The sequence below is a fragment of the Aspergillus nidulans genome, chromosome V (assembly GCF_000011425.1).
Source record: "Aspergillus nidulans FGSC A4 chromosome V".
NCBI lineage: Eukaryota > Fungi > Ascomycota > Eurotiomycetes > Eurotiales > Aspergillaceae > Aspergillus > Aspergillus nidulans.
Window position 1 is genome coordinate 2,093,907 of NC_066261.1, and position 19,539 is coordinate 2,113,445.

General features: G+C 51.6%; 6 protein-coding genes across 6 annotated transcripts, besides 2 other annotated features; 4 read left to right on the forward strand and 2 right to left on the reverse strand.

Annotated features, from left to right (window-relative positions):
• Positions 1 to 15,553: part of a sequence feature (contig 1.96 1224..98894(-1)) that runs on past the window's edge.
• Positions 118 to 1,103, forward strand: sod2 (superoxide dismutase sodB). Its single transcript, XM_658089.2, has 4 exons — positions 118 to 265; positions 330 to 736; positions 801 to 868; positions 920 to 1,103. Exons 1-4 carry the CDS (start codon positions 157 to 159, stop codon positions 1,005 to 1,007), a joined length of 672 nt encoding a protein of 223 aa, XP_663181.1. The 5' UTR covers positions 118 to 156; the 3' UTR covers positions 1,008 to 1,103.
• On the forward strand, positions 1,516 to 3,055 carry ANIA_05576 (uncharacterized protein; the record flags this gene model as incomplete). Its single annotated transcript, XM_658088.2, has 2 exons — positions 1,516 to 1,810; positions 1,874 to 3,055. The coding sequence occupies exons 1-2, from the start codon at positions 1,520 to 1,522 to the stop codon at positions 3,053 to 3,055; spliced, it is 1,473 nt and encodes a 490-aa protein (XP_663180.2). The 5' UTR covers positions 1,516 to 1,519.
• ANIA_05575 (uncharacterized protein) lies at positions 3,968 to 7,196 on the reverse strand (the record flags this gene model as incomplete). Its single annotated transcript, XM_658087.2, has 3 exons — positions 3,968 to 6,957; positions 7,042 to 7,110; positions 7,148 to 7,196. 3 exons carry the CDS (start codon positions 7,194 to 7,196, stop codon positions 4,355 to 4,357), a joined length of 2,721 nt encoding a protein of 906 aa, XP_663179.1. The 3' UTR covers positions 3,968 to 4,354.
• On the reverse strand, positions 9,381 to 10,211 carry psf3 (DNA replication protein PSF3; the record flags this gene model as incomplete). Its single annotated transcript, XM_658086.1, has 4 exons — positions 9,381 to 9,448; positions 9,494 to 9,773; positions 10,035 to 10,103; positions 10,170 to 10,211. The coding sequence occupies 4 exons, from the start codon at positions 10,209 to 10,211 to the stop codon at positions 9,381 to 9,383; spliced, it is 459 nt and encodes a 152-aa protein (XP_663178.1).
• On the forward strand, positions 12,306 to 14,999 carry ANIA_05573 (uncharacterized protein; the record flags this gene model as incomplete). The annotated part of the gene is made up of 1 exon (XM_658085.1): positions 12,306 to 14,999. One exon carries the CDS (start codon positions 12,306 to 12,308, stop codon positions 14,997 to 14,999), a length of 2,694 nt encoding a protein of 897 aa, XP_663177.1.
• Positions 15,554 to 19,539: part of a sequence feature (contig 1.95 4546..103820(-1)) that runs on past the window's edge.
• On the forward strand, positions 15,818 to 19,196 carry ANIA_05572 (uncharacterized protein; the record flags this gene model as incomplete). The annotated part of the gene is made up of 1 exon (XM_658084.2): positions 15,818 to 19,196. The coding sequence occupies one exon, from the start codon at positions 15,818 to 15,820 to the stop codon at positions 19,013 to 19,015; it is 3,198 nt and encodes a 1,065-aa protein (XP_663176.1). The 3' UTR covers positions 19,016 to 19,196.

Consider the following 19,539-nt stretch of genomic DNA (forward strand, 5'->3'; position numbering starts at 1 on the left):
GGGGCGGTAAAACGCCGCTCCGAGATGGACGGAGCATGACGGAGCTCTAAGATAAATGACGTCTACCTCTCCGCTTCCTCTTTTCTCTCTCTTCTCTCTTCAGAGTCTTCGTCGATTGAGTGACCTCTTGTAATATTCATAACCCAGTCTGTAACCATGGCCTCTCTTATCCGCACTTCCCTCCGCACTGGCCTGCGCGCCAGCTCTTCCTCGGCTGCGCCCTTGACCTTTACCCGCGGCAAGGCTACGCTGCCCGATCTTGCTTGTATGTGCCTCTGCCAGAGCCCTTGATATACGGTCAGATAGCTTATTTGAATCTCACTGAATAGACGACTATGGCGCTTTGGAGCCCGCTATCTCCGGCAAGATCATGGAGCTGCACCACAAGAACCACCACCAGACCTACGTCAACAGCTACAACACCGCCATCGAGCAGCTCCAGGAAGCCCAGGCAAGCAACAACATTGCCGCTCAGATTGCCCTCAAGCCTCTGATCAACTTCCACGGCGGTGGTCACATCAACCACACCCTCTTTTGGGAGAACTTGGCTCCCAAGAACGCCGGCGGTGGTGAGCCTCCTTCTGGTGCTCTCTCCAAAGCCATCAACGAGAGCTTCGGTAGCCTCGAGAATTTCCAGGGCCAGATGAACACTGCTCTCGCCGCTATCCAGGGAAGCGGCTGGGCCTGGCTGGTTCAGGACAAGCAAACTGGCAGCATCGCCATCAAGACCTACGCGGTAAGTTGATACTGGGTTTCTCGTGGTGGCAGAGACGTAGTTACTTATCCAAGTCGCATTTCAGAACCAGGACCCCGTTGTTGGACAGTTCAAGCCCCTCCTTGGTATTGATGCTTGGGAGCACGCCTACTAGTAAGTGTCTTTGGTCCCCTCGGTTGTTCTTCTCCGCTAACCCGTACGCAGCCTGCAATACCAGAACCGCAAGGCCGAATACTTCAAGGCGATCTGGGAGGTCATCAACTGGAAGGCCGTTGAGAAGCGCTTTGCGTAAGGGTTGAGCGCATGTCGTATTGAATTGTTGGATATAACCCCATGTAACCTGTAGTTGTGACAATCCTAAATTATGATACGTACTTGCTTTCCTATGTATGATTTCGTTTGCAGCAATGAGGTATACTTTGATCTTTTGATCTAGCTGGACGTCTCTTTTCTCTTCCATGCAGTCATCCTGTAGTAGAAGCTGAAAGGTACCGCGTTAATTGACCCACGGGTCGACCGTTTATGGTTGTAGTTGGCTGATAGTCGGAACCGCCGGAGTCGGCAACCGTCCATCTCGACCTTGAATGGATGAAAAATAAAAGTCGTGATGGACATATCCATTATATCCTACTTATACAGAATTCTACAAGGATCTGACGTCCTTGACGCTGGGGTGTCGACCGTCAGCAGTGCTCCCACGTCATTGCCGCAATTTCCTTTTTAGGCTGGTCATCGTCTTCTCATCCTTTTTTTTATCATCCTGGAGATCGTCCCAAACCTCTTCACTCATTCCAATGCCAAAAGATGTCTGAAGACAGGCAGGGCATACGAGGCTTGCTTTCGAAAGCTCTCCGGCCCAAGAAATCTCGCCAAGTTCTGCGCAAGCAGGTTAGCGCCTCGACAAACGCCTCAACAACCCTCTCCACCACCACAACTCTGACCGAAAACGACCACGTACCCCCTTTGCCGGTGCTCGCGCCTCTTGCAGCTCATAATGAAAAGTACCGCCACGTTCATGCTCAGCAGGATACCCAGTTAGGTGAAACGCTCGATCATACTTCGGTCATTCATGCCATTGGCATACAAAACTTCGACGTGAGTCCCAGCTCCTGTTCCCCGAGGTATCGGCTCGCGGTGTATTGACTTGAATTGCCTCAGACCGACAGCGATGCCGATGGTCTCTATGGCCGCGATAACCGGCCACCGGGCGAACCGCTCATCGCCAGTCTGCCAGACGACCTCTGGATGTTGATTGCCGAGCACCTCTCTCCGGCAGATGGCGCCCGACTCGCCATCTCTAGCAGGACCCTCTACGCCCGCCTCTACCCGTACCCTTGGGCCTCGCTCAACCAGCCTGAACAAACCGACAATCGCGCCGACTTTCTCGTCTCACAGGATAAATACTACCCGCACCATCTCCTTTGCTTCCCCTGCGGTCGCTTCCACCTCCGAACTCAAGAAGGCCACGAATCCCTGCAGCCCGCCAAAGTCCTCAACCCGCTCTTCGACTGCCCCAATGCCCGCAATAACCTTCGTCCTCAGCCGCGCCACCGTATCACGCACGGTCGCACAATCCCTTTTACGTTTGTCCAGCTTGCCCTTCGCCCATGGCGGTTCAAATCGCCCATCTACGGCCTCGCAGACCCCACTACAGCCCTCAGTCGCCGGTGGCGCCGCGACAACTGGTCCCATCAATCCCGCTTCTTGATACACAATGGCCGACTCCTCATGCGGGTGACGTCCTCTACATTTGCCGACCCAGGCCTCCCGCCGTCCTCGCAGCGGCTTCTTTTATACTCGCGCGAGGATTACTGGCCCTATTTCTCCGCCTGCGCGCACTGGCGCGACGGCGATCTGATGTCCGCCGCCAAATGCGCGCTCACGCACATCCCTGTCTCCCGACGTACAGAGGGCCTGCAGGGCCTCGAGCATCGGGTCAAAGACATGGCCCACCGTCGGGTGCATGATCCCAATGCCTTGACGACTCTGTGCAGCCACTGCCGCCCCATGCGCCGCTGTCCCGACTGCCCTTCAGAATACCTGATTGAGGTTAAGCTCACGGAGCAGCGTGAGGCAGGCGCGCAGTCGCGCTTCCGACACGCAATTGTCGTGACGCGCTGGTGTGATCTGGGGGACGGTTCAAGTCCGCGGCTGTCCAGGGAGTGGGCGGCTTGTAATGGCGAGCTGGAGGGGTATGATTCTTTCCAGGTGTTAGGGAAACGGGCTATATCGGGGATCTTTGAATCGGCGTTCACGGATGAGACGATTCCAGGACAGAGAATTATTTCAATGAATCCGACAGGCAAGAGACTTGGCGAGGAGGGAAATGGTTGGTATTGATTTGCCTTCTTCGGCGTTTGCTTGGAGTTATGTCTCATGGCGCAGGGGCGTAAGTGTCGTTCATAGGCTTCGGTGGGTCACACCAATCTCCCTGATATACGAAGTTGTAAAAATATCTGAAGAGAGGTATAATCGGAGATTTGCACGCCTCATTGGCTTCGGCTACGTGTTGTAGCATAACATCTAGGATGGTCTCCTGAAATATTCGGAGGTAAAAGGCTGCGCTCTTCATATGACCCATGCGCTTGGGTAGAGTCGATGCTGTAGCTCTTGCATCATAGCAAATCTGAGAAGCATCAGCTAGAGAGCAATGGTCTAACCATGCGCGACGTTCTGGTCTTGTTGCAATTCCATGTGCGCCAGGTTCCAACCCATTGGGAGGTTGCTGCTATTTTAAAGAAGGCACTCCTTTTGTCGACCGTGAGACAACCGATTGATAACCGATTGCGTGTGGTTGTCTGAGTCTATAGAAGTCAGGGCCGGTTGAGGGTGCAATAACATTTCCTCCTGTTTTCCATCAGAATCATCACCAATCATGCAGTTTCTCGGCTCACTATCCCTCGCCTCTTGCGAGATACTTGCAAAAGAGCTTCCGCCGAGCTGCTAGCATGCTTGTCAACATCATAAAGTCCACCTCGTCGGCGGATCCATTGATCACCTAATCTCTCTTGAAAGCATCGACGCCGGGAGTTCACCGTACCTCACTGCTGTTCAAGATTTCAAGATTTTTGAGATGGCCTGTTGACTCATCATGCGTAGCCCCGGATGAGTTTGAGTTGATAATGGAGGGCTACGAGTCCAACCTCGTTATTCTTAGAGGAGAATAGTTGATGGCTGCGATTTATTAGTTTAGGATGCTAGGTGATAGTATTATGCTTTTCCACTCATATATAATAGACACAAAGAGGTATGTAGGACTTATGACGGAACCAATGGCCTATTTCAGCATCGTCGCTTTGCTACTCTGACTTGGTTAATGCTTGGGTCATACTAAAATACATAATAGATATAGCGTCCTCAACACCATATGACGAATGCTCCTAACGCAACTATCCGACGTCAAGCCAAATGGATAATAAATCAGAAGCGGAACGTAGGTGCTCATATTCGTACTCGTGCAGTGCTCATTGGGTATCGTGACACATAAGATCAGGAAGAAGTAGTTTAGGTTGGTGGGCTGGTATTTGCCCGGACCGTCCCGCTCAAAGGAGATGTGGGTCGTAAATTATGTATAGATAGTGAATCTATTGGATGGACGTAAAACGGAATACCGAGTGTGAAGGGTCTGTGCTGAAAATATCAAGTTCGTCTCGACCGTCGCTCCATGTAGCGTGGACGCCGCCCATGCTCATCAGTGGGCTCGTCAGAGCGCGTTGGATGTCTGGTTCGAGTTGCAAAGGTTGCCAACTCCTCGGCTGCCGATTCAGTGGGTTTGCTATGAGGTTCTTTTGCAGCAAGAGTGACATTATCGTGAGTCGCGAGGCGCGACGTGGCGCGGACAGTCATGCTTGCGGAAGCAGGTGCTGTTGATACTGTTGGGGGTGCCGTAATCTGAGTCTCCGGTTTGTTGGAGGTTGTTGAGGTTTGGATTTGCGGTGATACATCCGACTTCTTGAGCGAGGAGCCCAACCCAGCGCTGGCACCCTTCATCCAACCGAAGATGCCAAGTGAGCCGCGGCGTTTGTGATGGTCTTTGCCGCCATTGGAGGTTGGTGGTCTGGTTGATGAAGGGGACGGCGAGTTGATGTTTGCTTCCGTAAAGGAACGGGACATGCCGTCTTCGACATATGATGGGCCGGAAGAAGCAGAAAATTCGCTTGCTTGTCCGACTCCAGACAGTGGGCGGTGGGTTCTGGATGGCGGGTTCCGCGTCTTGCGGATGACCGGCGATGGGGCGCCGTCATCTTTGTCGGCAGGGTCTGGAATAGGGGAGGGTTGGAGTCGCCGAGCATTGGCAGAGCGGGTGAAGAAAGGTGGAATGAGGCTAATTCTACGGCGTGCCTCGGGCTCAGGCCCTGCTGTTAGGGGCGGTGCGTCACCGTCGTTAAGAGCGCGCGGGTTAATAGTTTGGATTATGGGTAGTGTGGGCTCACGAACCGCGGAGTCGATGCTGTGCCGACGACCTAGGAATGAAGACTGGCTGGGCGCATGTGCACCTACGACTCGGGAGGACACAGGGACACGACCTGTGCCAGGGCGGGCTGCCTCGATCCAGTCCTCGGCGGTCATGGATAGCGGCGAAGAGCCTAGACTCGTTAATTCGTCGCGAGTGGTTGGCCTAGACGAACAATAGTAGTCTTTGTTCATTCGGGCGAGGACCCTATCAAAATCTCCGGCGAAGATCCCATGATTGGCGGAGGGATCGTAACGGGGCTGCTGGATGCTACTCAGTGGGAAGATTGCAGGGTCTTCGTCCCTGTCGTCTAGACTAGCCCGTGGGAATGTGACCTTGCTCACGTTCGAGTCCATGCTTTCTCTGGGTTCCATGGTTATTGAGCCTCGCCTCGCTGTAAGCTCATCGGCAGACCGTGTTCGGGTCAGGCATCGTCGCAGGTCGGACTGGCTCTTGTCGGCGATGGTGCTGTTGGATGAGCTATTGGCCCAGGCTGGATAGGCTGTAGTCATTGTGTCTGGTGTTGGGGGAAGCCGTGCGCTTCCAAAAATGCTTTCCAACTTAGATTTGCGGCTAGAGCTACTCGGACTTGATGCCTGGGACTCTTTAAAAACGTCCCTTCGCCGGGTAGTACCGCCTTTAGAGGTATCATCCATCTCTTCGGGAACCCACTGGTCTACACGAACCGTGTCAGCATCGGACATGCGTAGGGTGACGGACGAGAGGTTCGTGGCCTGAGTGCTTGTTTCCTGCCGCCGTACCGGAATATCGATCTGGTCAAACCCGTTTCCCGAGACCAAAGTATCGTCAATATTCAGTTCGCTACACTCGCTTAGAGCACTTAGTCTTGGTGATTCTGGCTCAGCTGTCTCAGCCATAGAGTTCATGCTCTCGGATTTTGTGATTGGTGTCGGTACAGAGATAGGGGTATCATCTGTTTCCGCATAAAGACTTCGAAGCGCCGCCGTGCTCTTGCTATCTTCGAGCAGGAAGGACGGCGCTCGCTGAAGACTACGGGAACCGGATGAGACTCGGCGACGTTCTGCATGCCTGATACCGCGCCTTGAGGATGTTCTCTCGGGGATATCGGGCGTGGACGTATTCCTGGGCGTAGCAACTCCAGATTCAACGTAGGGATGATGGGTCGTCGACGACCGAGGATTCTCCTTCTCAAGTTCCTCCACCCTAGCCTCTAGTTGACAGATAAGTTCCACGGCTTCGGTAACGGCTTGATCCCGTTTGTCAATTTCCTGACGCAGCTGCTCGTTGGACTCTCGTAGTCTTTGGTTGTCCTCCTCAGCGGCCCTAAGCTCTTGCACCTCATCCTCCAAGCCACGCATACGTTCGAGTTCATCCTCTAGTTCTTGCATCCGTTCCAGTTTCTTCTCCAATACTGATAGCTGCTGCACACGATGAAAGATCTCCAGCTTGAGGTCGAAGTTTTGTTTGCTGATTTTCGAGATATACTTATACTCGGTCAGCCAGGCATACAAGAAGTACGGCACCACAACACCTACCTGATCCGTTTCCCGGACTCCCATTTCCGGCGGACGCCTCACACTGCCATTCGATGACAGCTTTGCGGTTTGCTGTTTTTCGGAACCCGGTTCATCCTGGGAATTAGTGAGGGATTGGCTATGACACCACTCCGGCGTACGCTGTGGACTCTCCTCCAACTCTTCTAGCCCACCAGTCCGGGCACCTCGTGACGCACGTTGCTCCTTCAGCAGGTCTTGCAGTAGGGCGGAAGACGGGTTCACTATTGACGAGGAGTTGGGATCGGGTGTGTCTGTACAAATAATCAGAATCAGCTCACCCGCCTCTTTGTGTTCTTCGTCTTTGTTTGAGAAAGAAGCGCAGGCGCATCACGTACGGGATCTTGATCTCTGAGGTGTTCGCGGGGTCTTGACCATGGGGGTCGCATCTTGTAACCACGACATGTCTAAAGATGGATCAATAGCAAGTCCTATGTGACGCACTGGGTAGGTATAAGTTCGCACCATTGCCCATCCGTATTGGAGTCTCCATATTGATTCTGCCCTTGATTCGCGCAAGCGCAGGAGGTTTCAGGGTTTCAGATTGTTCTGCAGGTAGGGTAACTAGGTTAGCTCAATCTACTTTTTCGCTAGGGGTGACGTTCACAGGGTGAAACAAACTTTTTGGCTTAGGACTGTGCGGTTGACTCCCATTCTCGCTCGTCGCGGCCGGCAAGGGATATAAGCAGTGTCGTAAGGAAGATGGGGTGGTGGTGGTTGTGTGTCCTGAGCTGAAGCTCCGGCGCTGTGGATTGCCTTCCATTCTGTGACACTGTTTGGTGTCACTTGCAAGGCACAGTGTTGCTGATTGAGTGCAGCTGGATGGAGAGGACGTATCCACCAGCTGCAAGCCTCATAGGTAGGGATTGGAAAGGCCAGACGATGGGATCGTGCAAGGGCAAAAGACCATGAATCGTCCCGTTGATGAAAAAGCTATGACGCGAGGGATTTGCTAACCCAGATCTCAAAGATGAGGCGCGCGTTTGTTTGACTGCTAGCTTTTTATGTGGCGGAGAAATGGTTGAAGGGACTGCTGAAGGGAGAAACCAGCCTCAAAAGAGAGGGGGTGGCCGGGCGCGCCCTGAAAGATGAGAAGAGAGGAGGAAAGATGCGATTAGAAGCGCAAGTTCGATATTAATTGTGATTCGTGACCAGTCAACATGGATCCTGGTGGGCGGCCAAGGGGGAAGACATCACAGGCTTAATCCCCACACTGCACGAGGAGCTCCCCAGCCATTGATGTTTACCAAAAGTCCCTGAGTGTCAATTACAAACAGTGTTGCCATGTCACTAATGCGAGGGATGCCATGAATGCAGACTGTTGCAGTTCTGTTGCGTCATGGTCAACGCGACATTCCAGCCTCCATTCACACTTTCAGCGCCCAGCATTAGTGTTGAGCAAAGGATCCAGACCAACTTGGAGGGGAGGTGATGCGCAAGACCGCCAGTGCCGTCGTTCCAGGGGCGTTTTGTCGACCAACAAGCGTGCAAGCTGCCGAAGGCTAAAGGCCACTAAAGTCAGGTACTCTCCGCCGTCTCCTCCTGAGAGTCTTAGGCCTTCTTAGCTGAGCATCATTTGGCAAGCATAGTCCGTAGGTTCCGCACAGGAGATTCCTTATTTGCCAATTTGATTGGTCAGATTCTTCCAGAATCAGCCCAATCAGGCGCACCGTGGGCATTCTTGGACGGTTTCATGAGTATCTCCCTTGCCAACGGGAGCTGCAGATAGAGACGATCTCAGCAGGTCCCCTGCTACACTATAAATGATCTTCCTCTAGCTTGGTACCCTCGTTCAGCGTCGTTGACTGTGAAGTGCGGTGGTTGGAGTTCAGAGCCCCTTTGCCGTGACTTTTTTCTGCCGGTATCTCAGATCAGCCCCGCACTACTGGCACCCACGGTTCAGTGCGGGAAGCCCTCAGGGTTCAGACTCGCTTGATCGAAATGTATGAAGGCCAGAACTTGTATGGAGATTTCAGCTTTTCAAGTTTCAATTCATGTCCAGGGTCAATGGAGTTCGTTTCATACGTTGTTTATAGAGAAACAAGTAATATTCTAGCTTTCGATCATGTACTATACGGGAGAGCTTTCAGCCTTTTTGCAAGTTGTGTGGAGAAACTCCATTTCTGCCTTATATTTCTACAAATACGACTATCCAGTCCGTACCCGTCCGTGGTCAAAACAGTACAGGTGAGGACTTTTTTTTTTTTTTTTTTTTTTTTTTTTTTTTTTTTTTTTTTACAGTTTCTTTGTTTGTCACTACCCGGCATTGCGGCAATGCGAATGGAAAATGTTTGCTCTTATATTCTTTATTGCTTCCTGATTGGGTCGGCTCCAGCATTCCGTATCATTGTCATAGCGTATTTCGTGAGAGCGTATTGTCGTTGTCTCCAACTCGCTTCAAAATTGAGATAGGAGCCAGAGCTAGCTGGAATGACAGTCTGAGTTTTTTAGGCAGCTATCGTCCATATTCTGATCAGGGATCATAGCAAGTTCGTCAAGCGATAGCCAAATATGGCATTCATATGGTTTTAGGTCAGATATTCGCCAAGGGTTAACCAAACCGCTCCAACACCGATGGTATAGGAGATTTCGCTTTTGATGTAAGCGCCACTCGAGATGGAACGAGCACAGCTCAGTCCTCATGTCCTCATGTCTCACTCATCAACAGACCTGGTCCTCATCTCTTTTTGGCTTCTCCAGCCCAGATGCGAGTCTCTCTGGCACCGTCATGCGCGACGCGGAACACTATTTTATGAGTAGATATCCAGCTTTCAATGGAGTGCCACTTACACTGTCTCTCAGTCTCATCAAGACCTTGCAAGAACTCCACCCCGTCTCCAAGAGCGCCCTTGGGGTTATGCGCGTGGTCGGCGATCTCAGCAGCACGCTTCTTGAAAGTCTGATCAGTGCGGGTTAGCAAAGCCGCATCCAATGATGTCTGCAATGTGGGGGTTGTTACATTGCTCAGAATATCGACCATCTCTTCCTCTTCAAAAAGCTCCAGGACTCTTTCACTCAGCCGATAATAGTTCGGCGCTAGCGAGCGCAGGTCGACAGTCCGAGGGTCCGCCTTTAACGCATTCATCACGCGCTCCGAGAGCGCAGACGGTATATCAAGAGTAACTAGTCGAGACGTCCCTAGTCGTGCTCTTCCTGAAAATCAGACATGCAAGTCGCGACAAGTCAAGTCACTAGCTGAGGTGTGAGGAGCAATTACCCGATAGAAAGCATTTCGCCCAGCCATAGTGGGAGATCAATCCGGGATCCCGCTTTTATCTGCTCATTTGCATCAGTCGTGAATGTTCCTTCCCACCCAAGAGGAAAAACTCACACTCTCCCCTGGATTGCCTTCTAGAATGCCAAGCCCGGGGACATCCAGTTCAAATGTGCATGGCAATTTCTGTGAAAAAGCGAGGTTCAGCCTTCATTATTGAAAACTTAAGAGATGATAGAGGCTCAGCCATACCTGAGCATCTGTTAGAATTGAATCGATGTCATAATAAGACATGTTGGTCTGTTAGCATGTCAATAGGTGCAATTCAATTTCGAGATTGACCATGTCGCAGGGAAGCAACCAGAGATCGCGTCACGCTACGCGGTATCACGTGGCTTTAATCGGCAAGCACCCACCAATCATATTGCATGCTTATCTCGCATTCAAAGAATATGGAGCATATTACCAAACTGAAGTGCTTGACAATAAACTATTGGGAAAATGTACCGCTAAGTCAAAAAGGCGTCATGACTACCAGATTAGTCTTTAACAGTCATATTTCCAGGTTGACATAACCATAGAAATGAGATAAGTACTTTTTCTTGCATATACAGCAACTATAAAAGGGGGTATCAACGAAGAACTGGTTCTGCTGGCTAGGAGACCTGTGAACGCGAACAATATCCGCCCAATTCAATACGAACGTCTAAACCGGCAACTTGCGGACACTTGCATCAAAAGCCATCTAAGCGGTATTTGTGACTGTCAGACTCCCGGCCTGTCACCTTTGGCTCTCTGGCCTGGGAAGGAAAGGGCTGTCGTTACTGTAAGCATGTTCCCGTCCCGCATACCAAGTACAGTTCAGAAGACAAATGTACTGTCAACTGAGCAAAACGTGGGTGCACGGCGCATGGGACTGAACCCTGGATATGGTACGGTTCTATTGATTACAGATTCATTCTACTAGGTTCCGACTGCACCTTCTGCCAATGTCGTTCATCACAATTCAGCCTTAGGAATCACGGCGAGAGACATGAAGCCGCTTAGTCAAATATGTGTCGGTGGGAACCGAGACAAAAGCTAGGATCAGTGCGGAAGATGCACGTTAGATGACTGAGTAACGGCACTAGCGTTTATTCAGTGTCCTATTTATGCCGTGCTACCCATAAGAGGACACTCTTCATAATCTGGCATCAACGAGGATCCTAACCGCAGGTAGGTACAGAGCGGTATCTCATGATACGGAGCAGGATAATCTGGCCTCTCGATGCGAGGATTCAGCTGAAAACAAGTCGGGTCGACCGCGGGATCATCGCCCGACTACCGACTGCGGTAATATGATTGTATTTCCGACTGTGGAAACTCGATCGGAAGTCGTCTGTCTCGGTGCCTGAACGTCTGGAGGCGATCCGGTCCACAACGGTCGTTTTGAGGAGTACAAATACTATGACGTCGACTGTTTCCGGCGGAGTCTTCACTGTCGACTGGATTCCGCACCGAATCAAGGATTTAACCGAGCTCACCAGATTCGTTGCGACGTGGCGGCAGTCGTAGTAAGCTCTTGGACTCTAAGAAAGAAACATCAACTCGGCAGTTGGTCTCGCACGGTCAAGGCTCCTGAATATGATCGTCGCACGTTCGTGTCTGGAACTTTTGGGCGTGGATCTCAGACCCAAACGTATCCCATTCTCCACTCGAGGGGTCGCTGGATGCCATTGTCAGGTTCACCACGAATTAATGCAGTGTACGAAATAGTAGTAATCAGTGCAGACCGAATGCATTTCTCGAGTCCTTCCTGGGCCGCTCCTGAGTAGTAAACCGTATCAGTGATCAATCAGAGGGAAGCAAGACACAACACCAGGATGCATTCGGCGCCCATTCCGGTATTGGGCTTGTTTTGCCCCTCAGTGGTATCCAAAATTAGCAGTCGTTGCTTCCCGCAAGAGTCAGGACTCTGGAACTTTGGCCAGATCTGACCGGCAACGGTCGTCCATGGTCCACGGGTCGACTCCTCTTCCAGGTTTCTGGACTTTTTCTTCGAGGGCCGTCATTATCCTTTAGAGCAATATTGATAATAATAAAGGACCTTTTATTGTAGACGTTTTATCTCGCTTCATCCGGGCGTCCATTCCTTTTTTTTATTTCTTCGTCTTTCGTTTCGCAAAATCATTCAACCCTTTTCTCATCCCTCACTTTGCATAATCCCTTATGATCCCTTGAACTTCCGTTGACCGTTGGGCGCCTTATCTGTGAGCCTAGCGAGCTTTGGCCATCGTCATTTAGGGATTACTTTGCTTAGACCGTCAGGACCGCGGTCACACGACAACAAATCAGAACCGTTTTGAATGGCCATTGCTTGTGCATCTGTGTGCCCAACATCGTTCAAAGATGGCGTACAACGCTGTCGCGCAGGGCGAGCATGAGTTGCCATCGGATTCTGACGACTCTAGGGGACCGTCGCCGCAGCCCCATGCTCCGTTTGAGCAACTCCCTTTGGATGCGGACCATATCGGGGCTGGGAAACATCTGCAACGTGCAGAAACGGACCAAAACAACGGTTTTCGGAGCCTAGGCTCCTTGGTTCGATCGCTGACAACGACCAGTTACGACATGGTAGAGGAAGACGACTACGAGGTAGTAGCCGATCACCCAAGTCCAACGGGGCCGGACTCCAATAGTCGCAGTAGTCTACCCCCGACCGATCACCACGCGGAGACTCTACAAACACCAACCACCGAACGCTCTGTTCCTCTCAATCATCCGACCCCTGGGCTTCAATCCTTGCAAGGAGCCTACGTTCATAATGTTGAAAGGCTGGAAAATGCTGCTGAACGCTTAAGTTTGAGCTCCGCAGATATTGGGAGCGAGATTCGCAAGATGGAAAAAAGACGGTCAAGCGCGGGCTCGGCCACTGCTTCTAACTATGTTCCTCAGGACGCAATCTCTCATCGCGACTCTATTCAGTCGGGGACTCGCCTGGCTCAAGTCTCAGAACAACCTGCGCTAGAAGAATATCCCGAGACTACAGCGACTCTACCTCTCGCTCATGCTTACCTTCCTCCGCTTCCCGACGCCGTTCCTTTGTCCACCGTCGATTTCAACCAGTACGCACACGACCCATACAATTCAGAGATGAGAGCGGTCGAGATGGAGCGACCGTCGTCGGCTGCATCCGGTGACACATACCAGCAGGCTAGAGTCCTGTTCAATGACTTTGACGGTGTCCATTACGTTCCGATGGATAAGGGGCTGGATCCTGCACGACGGGTGTCGTTGACGAGGCCTCCACTCGCCAGCCGACCCCAGCCATACAAACAGCCGCAGGAGGGCGAGAATATGGTGTACTATCCTGCCCCTGTTCCTATGACGATCAATCTGCCGCCGAAGCTTTCCCAGCGACCTGACCAAGCGCAGCGAGAAAAGCGCCGCACGCAGCTCCTGGATGCGGTCTCGCCTGACAAAAGGAAATCCGCGCCCTGGCTGGCGGATCAGAACCAAACCACCAGCGAAGATCGGAGACGGACGAGACCGCCATCAGAATTACCGCCTCACCTTCGTGCCAGTGTCTTCTTCGAACAGCCGAGCGCATCGCTTGATTTAGATCCCGCGCAGACTTCAGCAGTTGCGACGCTGGACAGTATACTTGATGCCTCCACTACAGCCCCTGTCACTGCTTTTACAGACCATCCATTCGCCGGTCCAGTGGGTCCAGAGGTGTATAGCAGCTCGAAACATGGGAAGCTCTCAAAAGACATGTCTGGGCAACGGAAAAAGCTGCGACCAAAAAGCGCCCTTAACCTGGGACATCAACCCTCGGTACAGGAGCTCCGGTCCAGTTCTTTCGCGACGCACAGCTTACACCCTACCACGGAGGTATCTGCCGCGGAAACGCTCGGTACAGCCCATTTACGCGTAGGTGACAGTGAGTCCAGTTCTGATAGTGAAGGTGATTCGGAGGAAAACTCGGAGAGCAGCGAAGAAGGCAGCGAGGGTACCGACGATGAAGAGTTCCATTATACCGGGCCGCCAGCTACGTTACTTGCAGAACTGGAACAAAGAAAGCATGACCTCAAACAGAGGCGCCGAACGGCAGCTAATGCTGGTGGCATGCATTCAACTCTTCTTCAGCTTGAGGCGGTAGCAGCTAAACAGAGCGAACATCGGCGGCAGAAGCCTGTTGCCCTCGCTTGGGAACCTCCTGATGCTCATCCTAACGTTGAAGATGATGATGAAGACGTTCCTCTTGGCATGCTTTTCCCCGAAAAAGCGCAAGCTACTGACGAGGTACGGCCCCTGGGTCTCATGGAGAAGAGGGAGATGGAAGAGAGCGAGCCGCTTAGTAGGCGGCGCGCGCGATTACGGGGCGAGCCACTACCTCCGCCTATTGACCAACGTCCTATGACTATGTACTCGCAAGGGAATCCCGCCGCGCTCACTCCGGATCATGCTGATGACAGTGGAGATGAAGGGGAAACCCTTGGTCAACGTGCTAGACGGCTAAAGGGCCATGAGCGTAATATATCCAAGGCCGATACGGATTTTACGACTGAGATTTTAGCAGAGTTCGATCATCTGAAGGAAGAAGAAAACAAGGATACTAAGGATGAACCGTCCCAGGAAGATGAAACCCTAGCACAGAGACGAGCTCGTCTTAAGAAAGAAGCTGCTGAGAAGCGAAATTCAGGTCTCAAAATTCCTCGTTACAGAAGGAGTATGGCAGATATTCTCCATGCGCCGCGCCCATCCACTGCCCGTCAACAGTCCCTGATGCAGGAAGCCCCTGGTCCTCATGGCGCCATTCAGCAGCGCTCTCTCGATCATCGGATGTCCATGCAGCAATTACCAGTCAGTAATGGGCCACCAATGACTCCAGGAGGTTTTTCACAGTATCAGGCACCAAGTTTGACCGGTCCCCATGACCATCCGATGGTTCACCCTAATACATTCTACACGGACGCAATCCTGGGCAACGGAAATCTAAGTTACGCAACGCCACCGAACCTACGCCAAGCCACAATGCGGCAGCCGATTGATCCTGGGCAGAGAGCCGTCATTGACCGCTGGAGGCAGAGCATTGTTTAGTCACATTCCTTTTCGTTTTATTTTACGTCCTGTTGACAACACTGTATGGGTGTTTCGGAGTTCCCTTAGCGTGTATTGGTTGGAAGCATTATGCATTGACGGTTCGGCCTGGAATACTGTAAAATAGCAATAACTGAATTCTGTACATTATAGTTCACACAAGTAATGACGGTCCGCCTACTGAACTTCTTAACTACTTCCTGAGGGATTCGACGACGGCCTTGCTGAAGCTCAATATTTATTCCCACGCTCTTAAGTCCACCAGGACAGCCTACGTATAACATGAGAAAGGAAACTACTCCAAATTTAATTCCAATTGCTCACAACACACTTCTTTTTGCATGCCACAATATTAAGAAGCTTAAAGCGGTCGAGGTGTCATCGTGGGATTGAAATAGCGTTAGCCGTTTTCAGCTGTCATTAAGAATTACTCCTTAATAGAGGGTCCCCTAGATTCCTGGTGCCTCAGAGCATCCGCTTAGAATTTGGCATTTTCGGCATTATTGCTTAGTTATCATAACTTGCTTTTCTCCTTAAAACATTCTTATATTGTGAGAAGGTCACGTCCTTTGTTATAGAATTTCAGATATAACCTAGTTGGTTCCTATTTTAGTCACCGTCGATACGGCGCGTGGTTTCGACTGGCTGCATTGGCATTGTGCCCCACGCACGTATTCTTGATTAAATTCTCCGCAGATCTTCGAGCAGACTGAACACGAGCATATAGCAAAATGGAAACTGCACCAGCTGAGTCCTGAGCGAATCAAATCAGACGGAGACTGCTGCGAGCCAGCGAAAACCCCGAAGCGCAGTTCGCCATGCTCTCGTACTGGCGCCGCCGATCGTCGAATGCCTCGCCTGTTCCTCCCACCTCACAGCCCACCCCGAAAGCACCCCCCCTGCTACCGCTGATTCCTGATTCGACTTCTTTGACTGCGACTTTTGACGAGAAGTTCACCGCAGAAGGAGCACCAAACGAATACCTTTCGAAATCTGATGGAGGAACTTCAACGGTCCCTGGTCCCACTGTCGATGCCCCGGCGCCTTCAACCTCAAGTGGCACGCTTGCAGTTGCGCCATCTTTCTCAGACAACCATACACGACCGCGATCGAGCCCGGAAGAGCGCAATACAGAGCCATTTCTGACTGCTCAGACTAATCATTCACAACCATCGCTACACCCTGCAACATCAGACCGGACCCACGAGAACGAATCTAAGCCTAGTTCACCCTTACCGGCCTCTGAAAAAGCTCGTTTGACTCCCACGGCCGTAGACGGCCAGTCGAAGCGGTCAAGTTCGACCTCGCCCGCCATGGCACCAACCGGTCATCGCCGCTTTCGAACTTCCCCGGACGTGTCCCCAGGAGATAAGCACTCGGCATCGCAGAAAGAATATCGGTTTGAGGGGCCTACTAGTCGCCGGCAAAATGATCGGGATGCGCAGCCAGTGGAACCTGTTCCGCAGAAAGGGTCAGGTAAAACTATGCTTCAACTACTGAATCCGCTGTCACTTTTGGCCAAACGACGCTCGCACCAGGTCGTGGGATTGCGTGCAGACGAGGTGAATAGAGGCTCCAGAACCATCATTCCAATTCCAGATGATTATGACCCGCGCATACGAGGGAAAATCGTCCATGACTTTAGTGCGCCGCGCCCTCGACGACAATTATCTGCTGCTCCTGGCCATCGACCAGAACAAGCTGGTCAACCGGGTGCATCTCCCCCGGCTCAGCCTGAACATACTGCTGACGAGAGGAGCCCCTATTCACCTCTACCGGAGCAGTTGAAGAGGCACAGTGATCATTCACCAGTATTCAGAGAGCACTTTGAGGATGACAAAAGGGTTCTCCAGGTTGAAAACAAAGCCTATCTGCAATCATCCCTACTAACAGATTCCTCGAACCGAGATCACGACCCGCATACGTTACCGGTGTTCGCAAGGAAATTGCCCTCTTCTATCACGGATAGCGAGAAACCACCAGAGGAACTACCGCCTTCCGAGGGGCAGCTAGAATCGAGTCATGAAGCGAAGTTGGCGGGTGGTGACACAACGAAAAGTGTAGGAGACTCTGATACCTTTGAGATGGAACTCCCGCAGCAGCCCTCTGGGCTGCCAAAACATTTCAAAAGCAACGCTTCCCGGTTCAGTTTCGACATGAATGGCGTCGGCTCCTCAACACAGGAGAAACTTTTAGAGGAGAAGCATAAAGAAAAGGAAGCCGCGCGCAAAGCCGAAGCGCGCCTGAATGGTGAATATAGTGACCTTGAGGATGATTATGATAATGACATGTTCGATGACATTGATGGCCTGGAGGAAGAGATTCCTGGAGTCAATGTGGATGCCGATGAAGGTGACGAATTTAAGAACTTTTCGGGCCCGGGCAATATATTGAATAAGTCGTGGCTCGCCCCTAATTTGTCCCCAGTCGTCGCTAGCCCTGTCCAGCCGAACACATCAACTATTGAAGGTAATCAGCCTGCCGCCCCCAAGCAGGAAGAATCCAACCCTGATTCTACAGGGCCTCTTTCACCAGATGCATCTGTGGCGGTCGATAATTCTACAGACTCTTCCAAGACCTTCCTGCGAGATTCCAAGAACCTCTCAAATATTCCATTACAAACAATTCCGGATGAGGATGATCTCTACTATGACGATGGGGAATTTGGTGAACTAGACACCAAAGCTACAGAGGAGCATTTCGATGAGTCCATTTTCGACGACCCAACAAGCCATCTTTATGGGCGGAAACAGCCCACGGCCTCGGTTCAACCTCAAGAAAAGCCCGGAATTGCGGGTTCTGTTCCGTTGCAAACGATCCTGGATGAAGATGATTTGTACTTTGATGACGGGGAATTCGGTGAGCTGGACACCAAAGACGCTGGGGAGCAGTTCGACGAGTCTATCTTTGATGACCCGACAAGCCACCTGTATGAGCGCAAGCAATCTACAGCTCCAGATCAGCTTCGAAGTGAAGTATCTGGCATAGAGGCAGGCTCAAATGGTGGCCTGGGACATGTCCCAAGCTCAGCTAGTGATCATCACCAAGGATTTGCACCAAGAAGATACGGCAGCGTTGTCGGGAACATGCCTAATCCTGGGCTTGTTAATTCTCACAGCGGAATACTGTCGGAGCACAATTTGGAAGCTTTCCATAACGCTCTGGCAGACGCAGCAAACCAGTGTGCTGCAAATGACCGTCTCGGACATACCACAAGCGTCAGCGAACGGTCCATGGCCCAAGAGAGTGCTCACACTGCGGACTCACAACCAGGGCTTGTATCAGACGAAAGCCGCATTAGCCAAGCAATGGAAGCAGTAGGGTTTGAAGAGGTATTGGACGATTTTGACTACGATGATAATGATGACTTACTCTACGATGATCCGATAATCGCTGCTGCCAACGCCGAAGCCCTGGAAAATGATGATGAGGGGTTCTACGGACATGAGTTTGGTTTTTACGCGCAGGCATACGGCGCTAACTCTGAGCTCACCAATGGAGGCTATTTTGGGCCTCGAGGCGCTGAAGGCATCTCTCGCTCCCACAGTGGCCGTGGGAAGTTTCGGGAACCTAGTTTGACACCCATCACGGAGCGTAGCGAATGGAGCACACGCAATTCAATTATTTCAGTCACTGCTCATGGAGTCGCCCATTCCAACCAATCCGTGTCAAGTCCCGGCCTTGCCCAGCTCGTTGACCTTAATACCATCGATGACGAGATGTCGTTGAGCGCACTCATGAAGCTTCGACGTGACGCCTGGGGTGGGAGCAATGGCAGTCTCCGCAGCAGCAGTGGCAGCCCTCCTCCCCAGCAATATCCAGCGTCAAACAGAGGCAGTTTTACTTTGTCTGACGTGAGCCCATCCGTTCACACCGTCCCCCCAGACTTTCTAGGAGTACCGCTCGCGATGGATTCTCCGATTCGAGAATCCGATAAAGGTGCATGGGCATCCTTCTCCCAGCACGCACCGAACGGACTATTACCGGGGACGGAGACTCACAGAACTAGTCTCTGATCCTCGTATAATGATTAACATCTTGCCATATATATCCACATTGTTCGGCATACTTTTAATTTTGACAATTAGCGCTTTGTATTATGACGCAATGACTTGAGATTTGGGCTGATAGGGATCTGTTGACGTTCTGGATTGTACAGTCTACATTACTATTTGCAATATAGCTGCATAATGTTTGACTTATATTTAATGACCGCTACTACCTACCCAAGTGAACAATATCCGATACTCTACCGGATATACATATACAAGAGACCGCCTGCGGTATCCGCAAAGACCCGCGTAGTGCTTCCGCTGAAGCTCCACGACCTCGGGAGGTCGGATGCTGAGTCATCCTCCCTGTGTGCGCCACAACTGTCTACTGTAACAACCTGGATCTCCCTCATTTGCTTCTGCTTTCGTTCTCTTTGGTTTACGATCTCCCTCTCCTCCATTCTCCGCTCCATCCGCTTGACGCCAGTAAAGTTGCTGTTAGGGAGTGTTTTGCTCTCTATGAGTCCCGTCTCTACACTAGACCTGTT